The sequence below is a fragment of the Rhinopithecus roxellana genome, chromosome 6 (genome assembly GCF_007565055.1).
Source record: "Rhinopithecus roxellana isolate Shanxi Qingling chromosome 6, ASM756505v1, whole genome shotgun sequence".
Lineage (NCBI taxonomy): Eukaryota > Metazoa > Chordata > Mammalia > Primates > Cercopithecidae > Rhinopithecus > Rhinopithecus roxellana.
The window spans coordinates 128,586,760-128,608,123 of record NC_044554.1 but is presented as its reverse complement, the minus strand read 5'-3'; the positions used below and the strand labels follow the sequence as shown (position 1 = coordinate 128,608,123).

Below are 21,364 nucleotides of genomic sequence, written 5' to 3'. Positions count from 1 at the left end.
TATACTTAAACTTTTTGGCTCCTAAAGAATTAACAACTTGCATTCAGATAAAAATGATTCAAAAAAACCCATTTTTCTGGATCTGAAAATAATCAAAAATTTTATTTTAATTCACATTTATTTAAATATAACATTTTTATAGACACATGAAGGTACTTATAAACATTGATAACATGGTAGACATAAATATAGATGAAATGTTTAGGTATTTTAGACAAAATTTCACACATAAACTAGACAAACTGACTATGTGCTTGCATTTAGTTTAAGGGTACATTAACATAGATATTTGAAAAGGATGTGCTTTTACAAAACTACTACAAAATGTTCACATTTGCATCAGCAATAAGTCATATTTCCTAGACTGATGCTTTATAAAAACTATGTAAAGATCTAATGTAATCATTAACATCATATGGTAACATAATAAGTAAAGGAAGCATATTTTTGTCAATAGAAATGTTCCTGTAACTTTTAAATAACATAGCATTTGTATTAAAACCATGCCACATTTATTAAAACAAACACGCATAATAATACTTTAAAACTGGAATAATTCATGTACCTTTATGCACAGTGTTTAGTTTCACTATGGTACTCTTTGTGAAAAAATATACTTAAAACTTGGCACAGAGTTAATAAATCATATTGCTGGTCATCAAAATAAATGTGATTTCAATTTCCCATGGCATAGAAAATTCTCTATCACAATTTGCCTCTTCCCTTTACAGTTTATTGACCAATGGCAGTTCTGTTTTCATTAAAGTGAACAATGGATATTCAAGAACTAAAAGTCATATGTAGGTGTTTTGCCTATACTCTAATTGGAAATGAGTTGATTTTAGTTTTTCCAGGAGTAAAACATTTCCATCTGTATTGTGGCCAACAAATTTCTAAATAAGCGTGTTATCAGCAATAATATGTATCATCATGGGATGTTTTTCTTGAGGAGGCAGAGAGGTTGAAAGGAAATGTGGATCTCTTCAGCAACTGGGAACATATGTGGTAAGGAGAGCAAATGCCAACCGAGGCAGAAGCAGGGCAAGTTCTTTGGAAAGCTGGTCAGAGAGCACACTGAAGTAGCGCAAAGGCAGAGAACAAAGGTGGGAACATAGAAATTATTCACAATGGAAAGGGCTGCCATGGGTTTCAGAAAACGGAAATGGGCCACTCCAGAAACAGCACGCAGAGCAGGTCTAGCATTCTCGTATCAGCAAACTAGCACTGTTGTTTAGGACAAGTTTTAAACTTCCACATCAATGCGTCTGAAGAAATTAAGCGAACTGGTAACTTTTTTTCTGAGTTCATTCATAAACACTGTGGAAGAAAACAATTCAGGAATAACACTAATTCAACTTCCTACAAACCAGAGAGGAGACTTCACACCCACGTCTAGCTCAGACTTCGGAGCTGTGGTAACTAAAAAATGCCACAATTCTTTTTCACAGTTCTTCTAAGATAAATTTGAGGTGTTATATTTTGAGAGACCATCTGAAGGAATTGACTCCTTTCATAAAACCTTCATAGCCTAATTTTTATGTTTATTATATGGGAGAAAGGAAGTAGAACTTAAGTTCAATTTGTACACAAATGTACATTTTTCTTAAAAATAGAGTAATTAACATAATGCTATTTTCTTTGCTTTATGATCCTTACTTTGCTGAGGGCCTTAAACAGTGAAACGGCAAAGAACATCAAACAGGTCAAATGAAATAGGTGAACATATTTTAAAGCTGTTAAGGTGCAAACAGATATAAAGATTATGAATCACAGAGCACTGAATTTTCAAGAGTGAAATCATACCAAAACCGTGATAAGTTTTCGCTGACATCATAGGAGAGTAAGTGGTCAGGAAGGTCAGTGATGGTGCCCTGCACTGCCAGCACATGCGGGGCCAGGGTGAAGGGTACATCGCTCAGGAGCTCGGCCATTAATGAGCTGTTCTCCAGAGTCTGGCCTGCCTTATTTTCCGTCTCAGGGTCTGATACAGTCACACTGGATGAATTTTCTTTGTTGGTCTAAAAATACATATATTTAAAACATTTAGGCCTTGTGAACTTTGAGGTTTAGTAACAGTAAATGTGGCATTAATACATCAAAATGATTGAGAAATGTGGACTATATCAATATTCCCAGATTTGAATGCGGCTCTTTACTTTAGAATTACATTTATCCAAATTTCCATTAGGCTTTAAAGTGAATCCTAAACTTTAACTCAGACTGACCACCCACAGACCCCTTAAACACAAGCTGGCCTTCCTGTTATTTCCCTTGCTCAGACAATGTCTGCAAAGGCTGTCTCCGCTTTTCCAAATCCTATGTACGTTTTTAGGCTCTGCTAAATTCTCAGCTGCCCTATAAATCTTGTATCACTGGAGTCCAAAGTGACCTTGCCCATTTCAGAATGCTTATGGAGCAAATTGCCTAAGACGTTATTTGGTGTTGCCTATATGTGTCCTTGCTAATTGCTGTTCCATATGCATATATATCTTATCTCCAACTAGACTATAGGGTCTTTGAAGACAAGCAATCTACCTGGCATATCTTTGTATTTTCAACCTTGCACACTTTACTGTTTGACACTAATATACATGTACTCATAATTTATCTCTAATGTATACCATGAGTATTGATTGACTGCCTGACTGTCATTGGAACTGACCTGTTATGTCACAAAAGTTATCTAATTTTTTAAAAAAGGATATATCTTGTTCAGTTTCCTTACAATTAATATCTCTTGCAAATCACCTAAATATCAATCAATAGAAGAATGGATAATAAATTGGAATGTATTTACAGCAATGAAGATGAATGGCCTGCCACTACGAGCACCTGAAACCTAACTCAAACCAGCCTGGGCAAAACAATGACTCCCCCCTCAACCCTCAATCTCAGGCAGAATACAATTCCCAAGTCTTTACAGAGGTCTACTAGCTCCTTCACGATCTGGCTCCAGGGGTGCCTCTGACCTCATCTCCAGCTTGTGTGCCCTGGCCTACTCCTCTTCAGTCCCACTGTCTCCTTGCTAGTGCAAGGGCTTGCTTGTGCACACCGAGCCTGCTTCTGCCTCAGGGCCTTTGCTTTCCATTCCCTCTGTCCAGGACACTCTTCTCCCACACATACACAGGGCTACTTCCCTTATCTCCTTCCAAGTGTTAGTCCAGATGCCATCTCAATGAGGCCTTTTCTCACTTATATAAAACTTACTTTTACGTAGTTTTTGTTTGTTTGTTTGTTACTTTTTTGAGACGGAGTCTTGCTCTGTCACCAAGGCTAGGGTGCAGTGCGTGATCCTGGCTCACTGCACCCTCCCTGTCTCGGCCTCTCAAGTAGCTAGCTGGGACTATAGGAGCACGCCACCATGCTTGGCTAATTTTTGTATTTTTTTGTACAGACAGGATTTCACTACATTGCCCAGGCTGGTATTGAACTCCTGGGCTCAAGCGATCTGCCTGCCTCAGTCTCCCAAAATGCTGGGATTACAGGCATGACCCACTGCGCCCAGCCATGGAGCTTTTGTAGCTCATGTTCACTGCTGTATCCCACATGTCTAGATCAGTGCCTACTGCTCAGTCAAGATTTATTGGGTTTCTTTTTTTTTTGGTTGGTAGGCTATTAATTACTGCCGCAATTTCACAACTTGTTATTGGTCTATTCAGGGATTCAGCTTCTTCCTGGTTTAGTCTTGGGAGGGTGTATGTGTCCAGGAATTTATCAATTTCTTCTAGATTTTCTAGTTTATTTGCATAGAGTTGTGTATAGTATTCTCTGATGGTAGTTTGTATTTCTGTGGGATCAGTGGTGATCTCCTCTTTATCATTTTTTATGGTGTCTATTTGATTCTTCTCTCTTTTCTTCTTTACTAGTCTGACTAGCAGTCTATCTATTTTGTTAATCTTTCAAAAAAACAGCTCCTGGATTCATTGATTGTTTGAAGGGTTTTTCGTGTCTCTATGTCCTTCGCTTCTGCTCTGATCTTAGTTATTTCTTGCCTTCTGCTAGCTTTTGAGTTTGTTTGCTCTTGCTTCTCTAGTTCTTTTAATTGTTATGTTAGGGTGTCGATTTTAGATCTTTCCTACTTTCTCCTGTGGGCATTTAAGTGCTATAAATTTCTCTCTAAACACTGCTTTAGCTGTGTCCCAGAGATTCTGGTATGTTGTGTCTTTGGTTATAAATGCTAATGGTTATAAATGCTGACAAATTATTTGACTCTAAGTCTAAACGAGAAGAATAATTTTCTGGGCCGGGTACGGTGGCTCATGCCCATAATTTCAGCACTTTGGGAGGTTAAGGTGGGCAGATCACCTGAGGTCGGGAGTTTGAGACCAGCCTGACCAACATGGAGAAACCCCATCTCTACTAAAAATACAAAATTAGCCAGGTGTGGTGGCGTATGCCTGTAATCTCAGCTACTTGGGAGGCTGAGGCAGGAGAATCACTTGAACCCGGGAGGCGGAGGTTGTAGTGAGCCGAGACTGTGCCATTGCATTCCAGCCTGGGCAAGAAGAGTGAAACTCCATCTCAAAAAAAAAAAAAAAAAAAAAAAAAAGAATGATTTTTTTGTATGAGAAATAATTTTGTAAAACTTTTTATTAAAGTATAAAATATACACGAAAAGGTTACCTCCTAAGTGTATAACTTGCGAAATTTTTACAAACTGAATACACATGAGCAACCAGCACCCAGATCAAGAAATATAAAAGACCAGCCCCCAGAAACCCTCCTGGTGTTCTCTTGCAGTCACAATCAACTCCCATCCCGTCAATCATGATCCTTATTTCTAACAACACAGAATTCGTTTTACCTGGTTTTGTATTTCAATTAATTTATTTATTTATTATTATGAGATGGAGTTTTGCTCTTGTCACCCAGGCTGGAGTGCAATGGCACAATCTCGGCTCATTGCAACCTCCACCTCCTGGGTTCAAGTGATTCTCCTACGTCAGCCTCCCGAGTAGCTGGGATAACAGGTGCCCACCACCACGTCCAGCTAATTTTTGTATTTTTAGTACAGACAGGGTTTCACCATGTTGGCCAGGCTGGTCTCGAACTCTTGACCTCAGGTGATCCACCTGCCTCAGCCTCCCAAAGTGCTGGGATTACAGATGTGAGCCACCGTGCCCGGCCTAGTTTTGTATTTTAAATGAATGCAATCATACAGTATGAACTCTTGCTTCTGGCTTCTTTTACTCAACGTTATGTGGAGATTCATCCAAATTGTTTCATGTTAGATTAAAAAAAATCTTGAAGAACATGTTGTTGGAGAGGTGATATATTCTGACCGATGTTTTAAAAGAATCATCCTGGTTGCTGGGTTGACAGCAGATAGTAGAGGTAGCGTGGCCAGGGAAGGAAGTGGGAAGATAGCTGGGAATGAGAGATTACTTACGAAGTGGATTAGAGCAGGGATAGCAAAGGTGAGATAAAATGGTTGGATTTTGGATAGACTTTAAGGGTAAAACGAACACGATTTGCTGATGGAATGGATGGTAGGGGTATGAGAACAAAAGCACAGTTAAGGATAAAGCCAAAGTTCTTGGCCTGAGCAATGAGACAGATGGAATCACCCTTTATAGGGATGGGAAAGAGTACCAGGGAGCAGGAATGGGTGGGAAGATCAAGAGCTCAGTTTTGGACATTTCAGTGCCTAGCAGACATTAGGTGGAGCTGTTAGTAGGCAGGGGGATATAATTTGAATCTGGAGCTGGACGAGATCTGGTGGAGAAAGTGGAGAGAAAATTAGAATGGACAGTATTTTCTAGGTGTCATGATGTCAATGGGGAAACATATATGGGCCAGTAGTTAAAAAGGGATGTGTAGTCAAGAAAAGTTTCTTTTGATTTTTGTTTTTCTTTCCAAGTTGGGAGAAATAATGACAATTTATAAGCTAATAAGAAGCAGCTCACAAGAAAGGAAAAATCCATAGGGAATTTATAGAGAAGGAACTCATCACAAAGCATCTCCAATACCTAAAACAGGGGCCGTCAAGAAATATTTTTTAGTGAATGACCTCGAATTAGTAAAGTTAAAAAGCACATGCCTATAAGAGTGATAATTTCATGTGAAAATAACACCAGAGTACTGTTTTAGGACTGCAACTAACAAATGTAATCATACTCTTGTTATGATAAAGCTTGTTATAAAGATGTATGTCTGCAGTGGGCAGATTCTGTCTCCTGAAACCTAACTGGGACTCACAATGCTAATTATCCTCGAGTCAGCCAAGAGCGCAGGTATGAGTAATGACACCACCATTCTACTCTCTTTAAAGGGCTTCCCTGTACACTGGTTTATACAGAAAAACTGAAAGGGAAGCAACATTTGGGTGCACCATAAAACCTTAAGATTTCATCTGCACTGGGGTTTTGATCACCTGTGAGCAGGAGAACAAAGTGGTTAGGAGCACAGATTCCAGAACCATGCTGCTTGGTATAAATCCCAGGTCTCTTGTTTATTAACAAGCAAATGGCCTTGGGCAAATTATTTAACTTCTCCATGCCTCAGTTTCTTTAGCTGTATTATGAAATTGATAATAGTTAACTATTTCATAGGATTGTTAAATGCAAGGATTAAATGAAGTTATATTTATAAGTAAGCGGAACAGTGCTCGGCACATGTTAAAGTAAGTGAATAAGTAACATTTTAGAAATGCTGGATCCCATTTGGGTTTAGATGAAGTTTAAAATCCAGTCATCTCTTTTGACACTCACTGGTAGTTCAAATAATACCTTTCCCTCTCCTTTTATTTCTTGCTTTCTCTCTTAATCTCATGTGTAAATGTTCCCTAGATCTGGTGGTCTCATCCCACTCAAGCTTTCTTTTCTTTTTTTGTTATGTATAGAATGTTCTAGAGTCTCATCAGCCAAATCATCTCCTTTCTTAAACAAAAGCATTCCTGACATTCCACCTTCTCCACTAAAGCGGAGGTATAGGCATACATTCTTTTATTGCGCTTTGCTTTATGGTGCTTCATAGATACTCCATTTTTTACAAATTGAAGGTTTGTGGCAACCCTGCATCAAGTAAGTCTACTGGAGTCATTTATCCAGCAGCATGCGCTCACTTTGTGTGTCTATGACACATTATTATCATTCCCACAATATTTCAAATTATTTCATTATTCTCTCTGCTTTGGTAAGGCATGATCAGTGATCTTTGATGCTATTATTGTATTTGTTTTGCAGTGCCACGAACCATGCCCATGTAAGATGACAAAATTAACTGATATATGTTGTGTGTGTTCTGATTGTTCCACCAACTAGTTGGCCATTCCTCTATCTGCCTCTCCTCAGACTTCCCTGAGATAGCTCAATATACTTTTAATTAAGACATGTACATTTGTTCAGATATACTGCTATTGTACACTTAATAGATGACAGTATAGTGTAAGCATAACTTTTGTATGTAGTAGGAAACAAAAAAATTCATGTGGCTCGCTTTAATGCAATTTTCACTTTATTGCAGTGGTGTGGAACCGAACCCGAAATATCTTCGAGGTATGCCTGTACATTACCTGTAGGATTTTGCTTTCTAAACACACAACTTCTTCTTTTTTTTTTTTTTATGGCTGAGTAGAGCAGACTTTACTGATGGGACATGAAGGCCCCCTCCTCTTTTGGAGGTCTGTGTGGAACTGAGGAGGGGAGATTCTTGATGTGGTGGGAGACTGACTGTGGCAAGGGTGCCCCAGCAGCTGAGGGTCTCTCTCCTCCTCTCGAAACCACAGCTCCTAAGGCCTAACTCTCCAGCAGCAATATATATTCCCTTGTTCATATTTTTATTAATCCTTTTTTTTTGGCAAATCATTATTTGTGAGAATGTAATTCCTTGAGGACAAGAATGTATCAGACTATATCTAGTACAGTAAAAAAATTGGGACATGGTTTCTTATTCAAGTTATCCTCATAAAACTGCCATCTGACCTGAAGGGAGCTGTTTTACCCATTTGAGTCTCAGTCCACCATTATGTAAAATAAGTGAAGAGGGACAAAAGATGAAGATGATGAAGACAACTAGGATGACAATGATGACAAGACAGCAACTAGCATATACGGAACACTTTGTGTCAGGCTGTATCTAAGCAAATAAATGTATTTGCTCATTTAAGTCTTACAACAGCCTTGTAAGGGTGTGTGATCCTATTAGTCCTGTATTAAAGAGGAAACTGAGGCACAGAGAGGGTAAGGAAGTTGTCCCAGGTTACACAGCTTGTTAGTGGTGAAACTGATAATCAAACCCAATGACCATTAAAGCTCTATATTCCAAGATCCTGCACATTTCAGACATGCTTTGGATAGAATGATTGACTGAATGAACAGTGCTTCAAAAATTTTAGGGTACAGTATCAGAAAATACGACAGTTACTAAAGTAGCATATCTTGGCTTAATTTAGGAAAAAATGCTAACATTTTGTACCTTAAAGAGAAAGGATTGAGAAAATCATTAAGGTGACAGATCTTACAGACAGGCTGAAGAAGGATGGAAAAGCAACTCTAATTTAAGATATATTTATCCTTGAAAATGAATCTACCAGCAGTCTGGATAAGACCATGGGAAAAACACCATGGACAGTGAAACAAAATTATCTGTGAGTTGAAAATTATTGAAACAGACATGAAGGCAAGTGGAAATGCACTATAGTATTCTTTCCACCTTAGGATAATCTTGAAAATTTTTCATAATTAAGTTTTTAAAAATTAGTTTAAAAATACGATGGGCAAAGTGTTCCACCAAATGCCTCCTAGAATGATGTGAATTTCAGCTGTGCTGTAAGTATTACTCCAGCATCTATCTCTTAACTGTTGGCTATAGTGCAGCATTACAGTCTCCAAGGAGGCTGCCTGCCCTCTTGGCAGCAGGGTGAGTGCCATGATGCAGCTGCTGTTGGCATGCTGAGAGCTGGAAGGAGAGAAATATAAGCCAAAACAAGAGTAAGTCACAAAGAAAATGTGAGTCAAAATTGAAGGACCCCACAGCCTATAAACCTGATCACTAAGTCTGGCAGCCAATGGAAGCAGTGGTGGGGGCTGGGGGTTTAAACAGGTGCATGAGTTCCCCTGCAAAAAAAGCAGCTCTCACTTAGACACAAAGTCTTGTGATTTTTTTCATTTGCATAATAAAATGGGTCTTTAATGGGAAGAATTAGTATGTTAACCACAATAGAGCAAGAAGAAAAGACTCAATTAACCTTTTGGTTAATAGCCAAATTTTAGAAAATTAATTCAAACACTAAGTTCATAAAGCATAGTTGTTATTTTTGTGATGAATCCTGTTCACAGAAATGCTGCTATCATAAGGTTTCTGAGTATAGTTCCTTCATAAACCTAGCTTTAATACTTCTTTTTCAAATTAGTGGTTGCCCTTACTTAGTTTAAATATGAGCATACCATGTCAGTTTGTTTAATCTTACAAAGAAAATTAATATTCTTATTTATATCATTACAACAAATAAAGCGTACTGTTATTAGCTGTTTTCATAGGTTTGTATAAAAACTATTTCTTGTTCATCAGTTAACCTGTTAAAAAATTCCCTGGCACAATTTATCTTCATTCCTTACATTCTACTATCTTTATTTCAAATAAGTCAAAGAGGTTTACAGCCACTCTTCCTCCCTTTCTTGCAGAGGGGTGTAAAAATTCATGAGGTTCAATCTTAAAAATCTCCTCAGAGCTTAGGAAAAAACACACTCCAAGAATACAAGGCATATAACACTTTTCAGCAAAGGGTTGGAAAAATGAAGTCACTTCCCCAGAGCAACAGAAGGTTAGTGGCATCCTTGTGAACCTCGCTCTCGGGTGTTTGAAAGCAAGGAAATTCAGGTTTAAGAACAGACAACTACATTTTTCCTGGCACAAAATTCCAGTAACCACCATGAAGTCTATTAGGAGGCGCCAACTTTGCAGACACACTAACAATTGGAGACCTCCTCTACTTAGCTATGTCCAACTAAATTATGAATATTTTATTAATATGAAAGTCATCTATATTTGGCTTCTTTTAAAACCTCCTGCTTTTTTCTGCAACCTATGCCTCACATAAGTAGAGATAATATAGTATGCTATAAAAGCAAAATATTGATGCATTAAAATTTAGAAACCAGCCTTAACTAAAACAGCAATAGAATCTATTAAAAGAACGTGAACCCAGGTATAAAACACTCTTCTAACACATTCAATTTACATGCAAAGAAGGTAGCTATATCAAGCATATTTCTAGGAAACAAGTTACAGAAAAAAGAGGTAATATCAAGCTCTGGCTGTCTATGCCTTTACATTCTAATGTCTATAAATAAAAGACATGCTTCTTTGAACAATAGCCTGAACAAGCAACACTGTCACTTTATCTCCCCAGATAACTATCCATTCTATTCTGGCTTCAGCTGGTATCTGCTTGCATTACATCAGCTTCTTGACTGTGGGGTGAGGTGGAGGGGCAAATCTGAGTTAGAAGCATCAGGGGACAGAGGTTAGGAGAAGGTGATATAAGCTACGGCAGTTAAGGCAGTACTCAAGCTTTCTATTTTTTATAAGAAGCTGGTCACTAATAAATGTCTGTCTAGCTATTAAAAGCCTGAGAGTTGGGGTCTTGCACCTCTGTAATTCCTAAGCAATAGTCTCCTTTCACTTGGGAGAAATCACATTGCAATGGCAAGGATTGTTTCCTATTTTTCTCCAAGTTCTCAGTACCCAGAACAGCACCTATACATTCAAAGTGCTCATTAAATGTTTTTGAATGGCACTGGATCTGGTCCCCTTCTTTCTCAGATACTCTAGGCACTCAGACTTGATATTAAAATTGAAGGGTTAGGTCAAAGAAATAAATAAAAACCCAGGACATGTTGTCACTGATACAGAAATTAGGTGGGAGAAGCTGAATTCACAGATTTCTATCTCCATGTGGCCTGTGTGTTAGTTTCCCCTAGAAGTGAGGGCTCCAGTTCAAGGATGCTGTATTTCAGTAGCAAACTAAGAGGCTAGGTTAGAAGGCAGATCTTTTCTCTGCTCCTTTCCTAGTCTCTGACATCATTTCGGTTTAGCTTCTGGCTCATGTTTTTTTTTTTTTTTTTTTTTTTTTTTTCAGTATTTGTTCCATTTTCTCTTCTTACACTTTCCTTCAATATTTCCACCTGCTTGTGCTCCCTTGTTCTCCAATCTTTCTTTTAAAAAGAAAAAAAAAATGTTCTCCTGACTTCCTCTTTTCGGAACTCCAGCTGAATGTATATACAAGTGCAGAAGGGGAAGTAAGCAGGCTGTTACTTGCTTCTGTAGTCTGTTCCATGTATTCTTGGAAAAGTGGTTTGTCTGAAGCTGGAAAAATCTTCTGTACTAGCCAACTAGAGTGGGGGTGCGGTGGAAAGAGGAAACAGAAGCATTTCAGGAAAGGAACCAGGCAAGAAACAGTGCCTTAAATGCAGGATCCTATTTAATACTGGTTTTGAAAACACAAAAGGCTGTTTCAGTGATTTTTTAAAAACTGTATTAAAGTTGGTTTACAGAAATTCATAAACTCTAACCCGTAAGCTGTCCAGGCATTCATATTTTCCCAGTAGGCCTTCCCCCCTCGTGATTCACAGCACACATTTCACCTTTCTCTTCTCGCTTCTAGTTCTATATCACTACCTTCCTCCTTCCTGTTGGCAGGTGGGTCAGCCTCCTATTTCACAGATAAAACAGGAACCACCAAGTGAGGATCTCCTCTATCTGCCCCACCCAAAAAAAATGTATCTGCATTGGTACCCAACCTCTTCCCCAGAGCTTCCAGGGCTGCAGATCTACCCAAGGCAAACTCTTCAAGGACATGGCTTCATCAGTTAGGAGGTGTCTCTTAATTGCTAATCTTTCCTAGAAGCAATTAACCATTTTTTAAAATTCGACTCAACTCTTTGTTACCTACTGGAATATCACCTACCTAACTCCCATACTATCTTTCCATGCTTTTTTCACAGCCAGGCTGAGACCATTGTTGGCACACACTGTCTGCCATTCCTCCCTCCCCCACAGCAACCTGCCTCCTGCCTGGGCCTCTCTACTGAGTGTGCTTTCACAAAGGTTACTAATAATCACTCTCTCACTAAATTCAGAAAATGTTTGGAAGTGCTAATCTGAAACGACCACTTTGTAGCACTTACTGCTATTGACTCTCTCTGAATTTTTATTTCTTGGCTTCGGTACACTTGTTAGTTTTGTTTTCTGCATGTCTAGCTGGTTATTCTTTTTGTCTATTTCTCAAGAGATGGTGTTCTTTAGGGTTTCATTTCTGTTCCTTTACTCTTCCTAATCTCAACACACTTCTTTGGATGAGCTTATGTGATATGGATCATGCCTACTGCTCCACTCTTCTACCCCCCCAAAAGTAATATGTATGTAGATTCATGCGCATGTGTGTGCAGGCACATGCACACACATGCATATATACTAATCTCAAACTCGGATTTCTCTCTAGAGTTCCTGATCCATATGTTCAACTCCTATTACACATTTCCTTTTGGATATTCCACAGGCATCTTACACTCAAGATGTTTTAAACCTGGCTCTTAGCTTAGTCCCTTCCTGACCTTAACCTTACCTCAAACTTAATGCTCTTCCAATATTCCAGTATTTTCTGTATCAGTGAAGAGAACCTACATAGTTGCCCAACACAGAAACCTGCGTTATCTTTGACATTTCCCTCCCTCTCACTTCCTCCATGCAATAAATCACTGAGTCCTATTGACTTTTCTGCTTTCAATATCTCCCCCAATTCATCCATTTCTCTTCAGGTTCATGTCATTCTCTTCATTCAGGATACTAAGATCTTCTTCCTTGAATGCTGCAAGAGTTTCCCATGTACACAACCTTACTACCCTACACTACATTCTCCCTATCACTTGTAGCATGTAAAACACATTCTCTTCCTTAACATTCCTCAATGCCTTTGAAAAAAGACCAAACTCCATGTCATGACACACAAGCATGACCTGGCCTTGCTTACCCCTCCAATTTCTTGTACTGTTATTCCTAAACTCTGCATCCATACCAAGCTATCTGCTATTATCCAGACCTTCTCATGGTGCCTACTGCTTTCCTCTCCCCTCAAAAGTAGATATGTATGTAGATTCATGCATGTGTGTGTACACATGCTTTCTCTTTAGTTCTGAGCCTTGGCTCATTTAATTACTTTAATCTAAGTTAAGACATCCTCTCTACTTTAATCTAAGTTAAGACATCCTCTCTACTTTAATCTAAGTTAAGACATCCTCTCTTCTACTCCCTTCATCTTGCCTATTTCAGTTTGCCCTTCCAGGTGCACACAAGCCTCTTTTAGAAAGACTTCCCCAACGAACTCCCCAAACCTGGGCCAAGTAACCATCCCTGTGTTCCCATAACAGCTTGTGCATACTTCTCTCAAAGCACATATCACACTCGACTAAAATTCCCTGTCACTCCCACAAACCTATGGGTTGTCCAAAGCCAGGGGCTATAGCTTTCATTTCCATTTCCTTCCTAGCCAGCACAACGTGGAGCTCATAACAGATAAATAATACATATTTACTGAATGACTGAATAATCTAAATTTCTTCATAAATTTTATATTCAAATTTCTTCTGAATAAGCTAGGAATTAGGATGTGGAGCCTCAATTCCTGCATTTGTTTCTTTGTTTTTCTAAGATTTTACCAAACCCATTTTGCCCATTATCACCAACATGATAAACTATGGATGGTATTAAATGCAGAGATAAACTGGTTTGCGACTCCAGCTACATCCATTTCCTCAAGCATGAGACAGACTGTTCATTGACTTGCCAAATGAACAGTTTCACAAACATATCTCCTAAAGGAAGTTTAATGGGATCCTGCTACAATGTAGATGAAACCGTTGGGGAAAGATTTTTCCTACAGACCCGTCTTCTCACTGAGCTAGCCTCATCTACTCCAAAATCCCCTTAACCAACCTGCCTTATGCAGCTCTTCTCTCCCAGGAACCAGTGTTTCTCTCCAGCTACATGGTATAGTCTGGAGGGGCTGCGATGTAGCCTATGCTTGGGGACAGCAGACAGGAACAGCAACAGGGTGGCAGGACTAGGTAGGCACTGAAAAGGAAGGAGAGCCTCAGAGATGAGCGCTGCAAAGGAGGGTAGGCAAGGGGATAGGCAGGTGAATTCCATTTATTTAATTGCTGTTCGCCTCCGTTAGAGGCAAAAGCCTCATATCTACTTCTCTGGTTTCCAAAAACAGAGATTTTTTTCTGTAAGGAACTCTGGCCTTCTGCTCCACCCCTTATTCCTCCCCAAGGAGGTATGCTGAGTTACCTAGTTGGATCTATATTGTTTAGTCACAACACTTATGACACTAAATGTGTGGGCTTTTTCTTCATACCAACCAATTCTCCAACTCTCCGAGTAACAACTGAGTGTTCTACAATTCAATTCAATTCCAACGCTAACTTCCTGGAGGTAACCCAAACCCCACAGGTTCAGGGCTCAGTCTCACAAGGCTGCGCCCATTTAAGATGCCAATCACAAACTCAGGTCACAAGTACTTTTGACTGACAAGCTATAAAGTCAGGCATTCCCACAACTCCCTCCTCCGGTTTGATAATTTGCTAGAGCAGCTTACAAAACCCAGAAAAACAATTTTCTTCACATTATTGGTTTATTACAGAGGATACCCTCATGAACAAACAGAAGAGATGCATAGGGCAAGATCAGGGGAAGGAGTATGGGGCTCCCACACCCTTTCCAGGGACCTCGCCCTTCTAGAACCTCAATGTGTTCACCAATCCAGAAACTCTTGGAACCTACTATTTAGGGGTTCTTAAAGAGGTTTTATTACATAGGCATAAAAATCACTGGCCACTGGTGATTAACTCAATCTCTAGCTCTTCTTCCTTCCCAGAAGTTAAGGAGTGGGTCTGATGGTTCCAACCCTCTAATTACATGGTTGGTTCCTCTTGCAAATGGTCCTTCATTCTGATGCGATCTAGAAACCACCAAGAGCCATCTCATTAGTACAGTACGTCCTCAGATAACATTGTTTTGTTCAATGTTACAACATGGATGAGAAAAAAAATCAATTATTCAAAGGGCCACTATGTGTGTGGAGTTTTCATGTTCTCTTCACTTCTAGGTGGGTTTTCTTCAGGTACCCTGGTTTCCTCACACATCGCAAAGCTGTGCATGTTCAGAGAACTGGCGTGTCTGCGTTGTCCCCATCTGCTTGAGTGTGGGTGTGTATGAGTGTGCCCTGTGATGGGATGGTGCCCTGTTCAGCTCTGGGTACCCCCTCACACCCTGAGCTGCTGGGATATGCTCCGGCAACTCCAAACTCAAATAACTGGGTGAGTAATGTTCTTACTTGTCTTTATTAATATTTCTTAAATGTAGAGCTCACACTTATTTCAATGTTTACTATTAGAAGTGGTTTGATCTTTATTTAGAAGTTTGGTGATTTTTTGTGACCACAAATATACCATAGCAACTTAACTCTTATTTCTATCAATTAATCTATGGTAAAACTGGTTTTGTTATATGTCATTTTGCTTAAAGTTGTAGCTTCCAAGAACCTATCGAGAATGTCAATGGAGGGTTTACTGTATAAATTTGGGCATGATTGAAAGGAACTTGTTATGGATAACAAAAGATGCTCCTCTTACCCCTATCACTTAGGAAATTCAAAGGGTTCTAGAAGCTCAGTGTCAGGAACTAGAGACAAAAACCAAATATGTATTTCTTATTATCACAGTGGATGACAGACACAAGTCTATATTTCTAGGTAGGCTACGCTAAACCCCAATATCCTAAGGCCCAGGGAGAGTCTCTCCGTATCTCTCTACCTGGACTGCGGAAAAAAGTGACCAAAGGGAGAGTCTGTTGTGGTGCCTTAAACTTCCCCACAGATGTAGACATGGAACAGCAGGAGTGCACAAGTCCATCTTAGCTATTACACTATCTACCCACAGCTGTATGTATCTTGTTTCTCTGTCTGGTGGCTCTTTGGTCTTATTTCTCCATTGGCTCTGGATATAAGAAGGAACAAGAGTGCCCTTTATTAGGACTTAAGACCCCCACCAACTTCTACTGCTCAAAGAAACTCCATTTAGATAAAAAAGGCATATTAACCACACCAAAACAAAGCAAAACACAAAACAAAAACCAAAGTAAAGCAAATGTTAAATGATCTATAAATTCAAAATATAACAAACTAAGAGTTTAAAAAACTTGCATGACCTATAGTACTATACGAAACAACATATTGGTACAATTTTATCAAAGTTTCATAATTCAGTTAGATCTAAGAGATCAGAAAATTTCTCATCAGAAACTTGGAGAAATAACAAATAACATTTGTATGGTGCTTTATACGGTTTTCAAAGTAGTTTCACATGTATTGAATTTGAACCTCACAACTCACTAAATTTGATAGGGAAGCTATTATTTCATTCTCATCTTCTGAGGCTCAGAGGTTAGTGACCATCACACCACCACTAACGGGCAGAGACTTACACTTTGGGTCTTCTGACTTAAAATCCAATGCTCCGTGTCCCATACTTCAAGTCAATGGCAGTCACATATAGATTATAAAACAAGTATGTATCCCCTGTGTACAGATCGTAACAATGTCGATGTAACCTACATAAGCAATCTCTAACAATATAATCCAACTTGGCCAAGCTGATTTCTTTTTTTGTTTTTTACATTAAATCAGTAATATTTCAATTTTATGTACTATAGTATAATTTCACAAAAAATGTTCTACTGAAGTTTACCTAGACATTATCATAATTTTCTTTATGAGTCTAAGCAAACTGAATTGGTTAAAGCCTTCCAGTAAAGACTACCATCAAGGGAAATAATTTTAAATGTTACTGGTCTGGAGTTATTTTGTTTTTTTATTTTGTTTTTAGGTCTCAAGTTTAGCGATTTCTTTATGGACAAGTGTCATCTGGATTGGAAAGTGAAGGTTCAAAAATAAAGACTGTGCCACTATAGAAACCGAGTTTAAACTAACAGTTCAACTAAGCATCTTATTACTAGGTTAAATCTACCAAGCTGGCTACAACACGTAGTAGCTTAGAAAACTACAGCATCTAATCACAACCAAGGTTGCAAAACAGTTAAGGCTTCTGTGCACAAATTCTTCAAGCTTATTATGTATCCCACAGGTCTGAAGAACTTGATATCCCTTGTTAGTCACACTGGATTCTATTAATACTTAACTTCCCACTTATATAGCCTTATTTATTGTAAGTATGTATTCAACTTCTTCAGAATGTAATGCAACAAGATCATATTTTTTTCTAGATAATTTAAAAGGAAAACAATGAGAAATGATCTTGCCCATCTTCTTAGCATACTGAATATTAATTACACTGAAATGAATAATACTCATTTCAGTGAAACAATAAAGTACTTCTCTCATCTACATATACAATAAGAAAGAAAATGGAATAGTTTCCATTTTTAAACCTGGTAAGAACATATAAATATATTATACTAATTTGTTTTTATATAATTAAATAAATTGACATCACTTATATGATATTGACTGAATGCAAATAAATGTCAAAAGATACAGGCAGAAATACAAAAAGAAAGTAAATCTAAAAATATTAAGTAACAGCTACATGTTGGGTTTTTTGGTGTGTGCTTTGATAGAATGAACATTTGCCATTCTCATAACCTAAGTATGATATATACTTTTAAGAACAAACAATTAAATGTTATGACAAACAACAATGAATATAGTTATTTCATGTTAAGGCTGTTGTCTGAGCACAAAAAACTAATCTGTTCTGTTGCTCTTAATATATGCTGAAAAATTTATGCTTTGCCACTGTTTCTACCATTATTATACAAAAACATAAATATATAATACTTGGTATGTACTTAGAATTGCTCATGTTCATCCTATGTATAAACATCTCTCTAATCTCAAAAAGTAAATAATTCTTCAAGAAATGGGAACATATTGGAGAAGAAAAGCCTTATTTTCTGTGTAATTTGAATTTGATATACAGAGTAATCCACATACTTGGAAACACTATAGTTGGTGAATACACAACTGTGTGTTTTCATACACAGATGAAAGTAAAAGGAAATGTGTCATACCAAATCGAGTACAGAAATTATGAGGGTAGGCTAATTAAATTCCACTGGGCGTATGAGTGATAGTGTAACTCACACTTGCTGCACCTAACCCAGAATTCCACTAGAAAAACAATGTTTGGCAAACTGAAGAGGTGAGCAGAAAGCTGTGTCACTTGACCTTGGCTCTCACTTGCAAAAGGTTATATTTCAAAATAGAAGATGGGGTTGGAAAAGTAAATACAGCTGTGTTTTCTTCGCCCCAGTATGAGGATGAAGTGGCCATTCAGAATGGCAGGAGGCTGAGTCCCTTCTTGGTGCACACACATAGCCCAAAAGAGTGTGCTATTATTTCATTCCATGGCTAACTCAGGACAGTAGTTTGTTATTGTGGTAAAATATACAAAAATAAAATTTACCATCTTAACCATTTTTAAGTGTATAATTCAGTGGCATAAGTAAATTCACAATGTTGTGCAACCATCACTACTATCCCTCTGCAGAACTTTTTCACCATCCTAAACAGAAACTCTATACCCACTAAACAACTCCCCATCCCTCCTCTCCCCAAGCTCTGGGTAAGCTTTTTGTAAACACTTATTGTCTCTATCAATTTGCCTATTATAGGCACTTTATATAAATGGAATCATACAATGTATATCCTTTTGTGTCTGGTCATTTTACTTAATAAAATGTTTTTGAGGTCCACATACGTTGTAGCATATATCAGAATTTCATTCCTTTTTAAGGCTGAATAAGATTTCATTGTATGTATATGCCACATTTTGTTTATTCATTCATCTATTAATGGACATTTGGTTGTTTCTATCTTTTGTCTAATGTAGGACAATGTTTTTGTTTTTTTTTCTTTTTGAGACGGAGTCTTGCTTTGTTGCCCCAGGCTGGAGTGCAGTGGCGAGATTTTGGCTCACAGTAAGCTCTGCCTCCCAGGTTCACGCCATTCTCCTGCCTCAGCCTCCAAGTAGCTGGGACTACAGGCGCCCGTCACCATGCCCGGCTAATTTTTTTGTGTTTTTTAGTAGAGACGGTGTTTCAACGTGTTAGCCAGGATGGTCTCGATCTCCTGACCTTGTGATCCACCCGCCTCAGCCTCCCAAAGTGCTGGGATTACAGGTGTAAGCCACTGCACCCGGCCAGGACAATATTTTTAAGTAAAAGGTGGAAAAGTTGAGAAACAAGTCTAACAGATTCATTAGGATTTGATGAGTATAGGAATACAGAATATTTAAGTAGATGGATGACAATTAGCAAGGGCCCGAAGTGAGAGAAACACAAACTGTGGTTCCTGCTTATTTTGAATTATAAATTTATTTAGGTAAAATAAATTTGTACATTTTTATAATACTCTCTTTGCTTGTCTTTAAAAGTCATAATTAAAGTAATTCTTGTCAACTTAATATTTTATAAATTAAAATCTGAATATCATTGAGACTATTTCAATCTTGTTTGAAACAGCTCCATAATCCCTAAGACCTTCCACACACACTGGAACTCTACACTACAGTTCTTTTCTGTGGTTATTATACGGGTACAAGATGTCCTCACCCGCTCTTGGAGAAAGTTGACCCAATAAAACAGATTAAATAATACTAAGAAGTGATTAGAAATGAGAAGCCACAATGGTGTCTAAAAATCATGAGTGGAAAATTTAAAGTTCATATAGCTTAATAAATTTCAAAAATTATAATGCTTCAACAAAGTAACAAACTTTACATAAGCAACCTGGAATTTCTTAAAGGAAAATACAGTCTAGTGAAAAAATGCTTTCAGATCAACAACAGAAAAGTTGATTAATGTATAATCAATTCTTAAGGTCATCTTTTTCCAGGATTCCTAGATTTTTGGGAAAAAGAAGGTAATTATCAGAATATATGCTGTTACTTGTACATCAAGTTGAAAATTAATCTGCAAGAGTTAGCAGAAAGAGCACTAGACTCAAGTCTCAATGACCCCTGCCTCTACCTAAACTGTGTGACCTTAAGCGAATCATTTAACCTTTCTGGGTTTCAATTTACACCTCTGAAACATGAGATAATTGAACCAGATGATCCAGTTCTCAAATGCCATGCTTCCAAGTAGACTTAGACCACAAATCTGCAATAGTAAAAATTCTTAAGGAAATAGTACTTAAATCAACATAAATGGTAACAATAGAAAGAAAGCAATTACTGAGAAGATACTCGTAATTCAGAAAGATATTCCAAAGGTTATTTGAAGGACTCATATAACGGAAGAACACCTAACTTCACATTGTTCTTGATTATGGTAAGAAACATAAACACTTAGGAGTCAAATAAGAAAAATACAGATTAAGTGCCAATCTTCTCATAAGCATGGCCTAAAAATAATCTTTATAATTATTAAGAAGTCAGAATGTATTTTCTTAGGCTACTGAGTTCACAATAGAGACAAAAGTCCTATATACTTGTAATACACAGATGTAGAAAAATTATTATAATATGCCTTGAAATCAGGAAAACAATAAATTAGATCAAATTAAAATTTATCCTGAATGCTAGTGCTTGAAAAGGCAATTTAGTTTGGAGGAGCTGAACTCTGGCAAAGGAACTTAGGAACACTTTCAAGATTGCTGGCCTCAGTGTGCTGGGAAGTATTTTCATTAGAAATATCTCTAGGAAATATATGAGTTGTGTTCTTTATAATTTTTGTTTTATTCCCATAAAGAGCAAGGTGATAAAGTAAAATTTTCCTGAGATTAGTGGCAAAATCTGGAGAGAGAAGGGTATTAAGAAAGATGTACATGTATGAAAGAAAGCAATTAGCTAGAGGTGGAAATGACTGGTTACAAGAAGTGAAAGTATGAGCATAATCCGTCTGCTAACTGTCAGAAATGGAAAATCCGATGCGATAGGGAAGAACCTCACATACTTCCTTCCTGGCCACCATGTGACTTTTCCATGGGTCAGCCTGGCTTTTCTGATGACCAAACTAGGGAAGAGAAAAGCTTGGAATGACTGAGAGGAAGAAGCAACATCACACAGTTCTCTAGGACCCAGATGATTATGTATTTCACCAAAGTTTCTAGGTAGTCAACTTTCAAACCCAGTACCAGATTTTCCTTTAGCCTTCTAGAAATCATTGCTATGGTTTCAACTGCCAAAGTGATCTAAAAGTGAACACCTATAATTTCCCAAAGTGTTTTTAAGTGTATGGAAACTATGCTTACAGCCCAACAGAGCTTCTGTTTTTCCCTCCTCTGCCCTCTTTGCAGGTGAGTTAATAGTAAGAATTCTCTGAAGAAACTAAATAATTTATGGTT

General features: G+C 37.9%; 1 protein-coding gene across 4 annotated transcripts in view; it reads right to left on the bottom strand.

Annotated features, from left to right (window-relative positions):
* Positions 1-71: 71 nt before the first annotated feature.
* Positions 72-21,364, bottom strand: part of UMAD1 (UBAP1-MVB12-associated (UMA) domain containing 1) — a 244,907-nt gene continuing 223,614 nt past the window's right edge. For all 4 annotated transcript variants that reach the window (XM_030932062.1, XM_030932061.1, XM_010353067.2 and 1 more), the window contains one exon: positions 72-2,018. In XM_030932062.1, the coding sequence (XP_030787922.1) occupies positions 1,761-2,018 (258 nt within the window). In that variant the 3' untranslated portion in view covers positions 72-1,760. The remainder of the gene's footprint in view (positions 2,019-21,364) is intronic.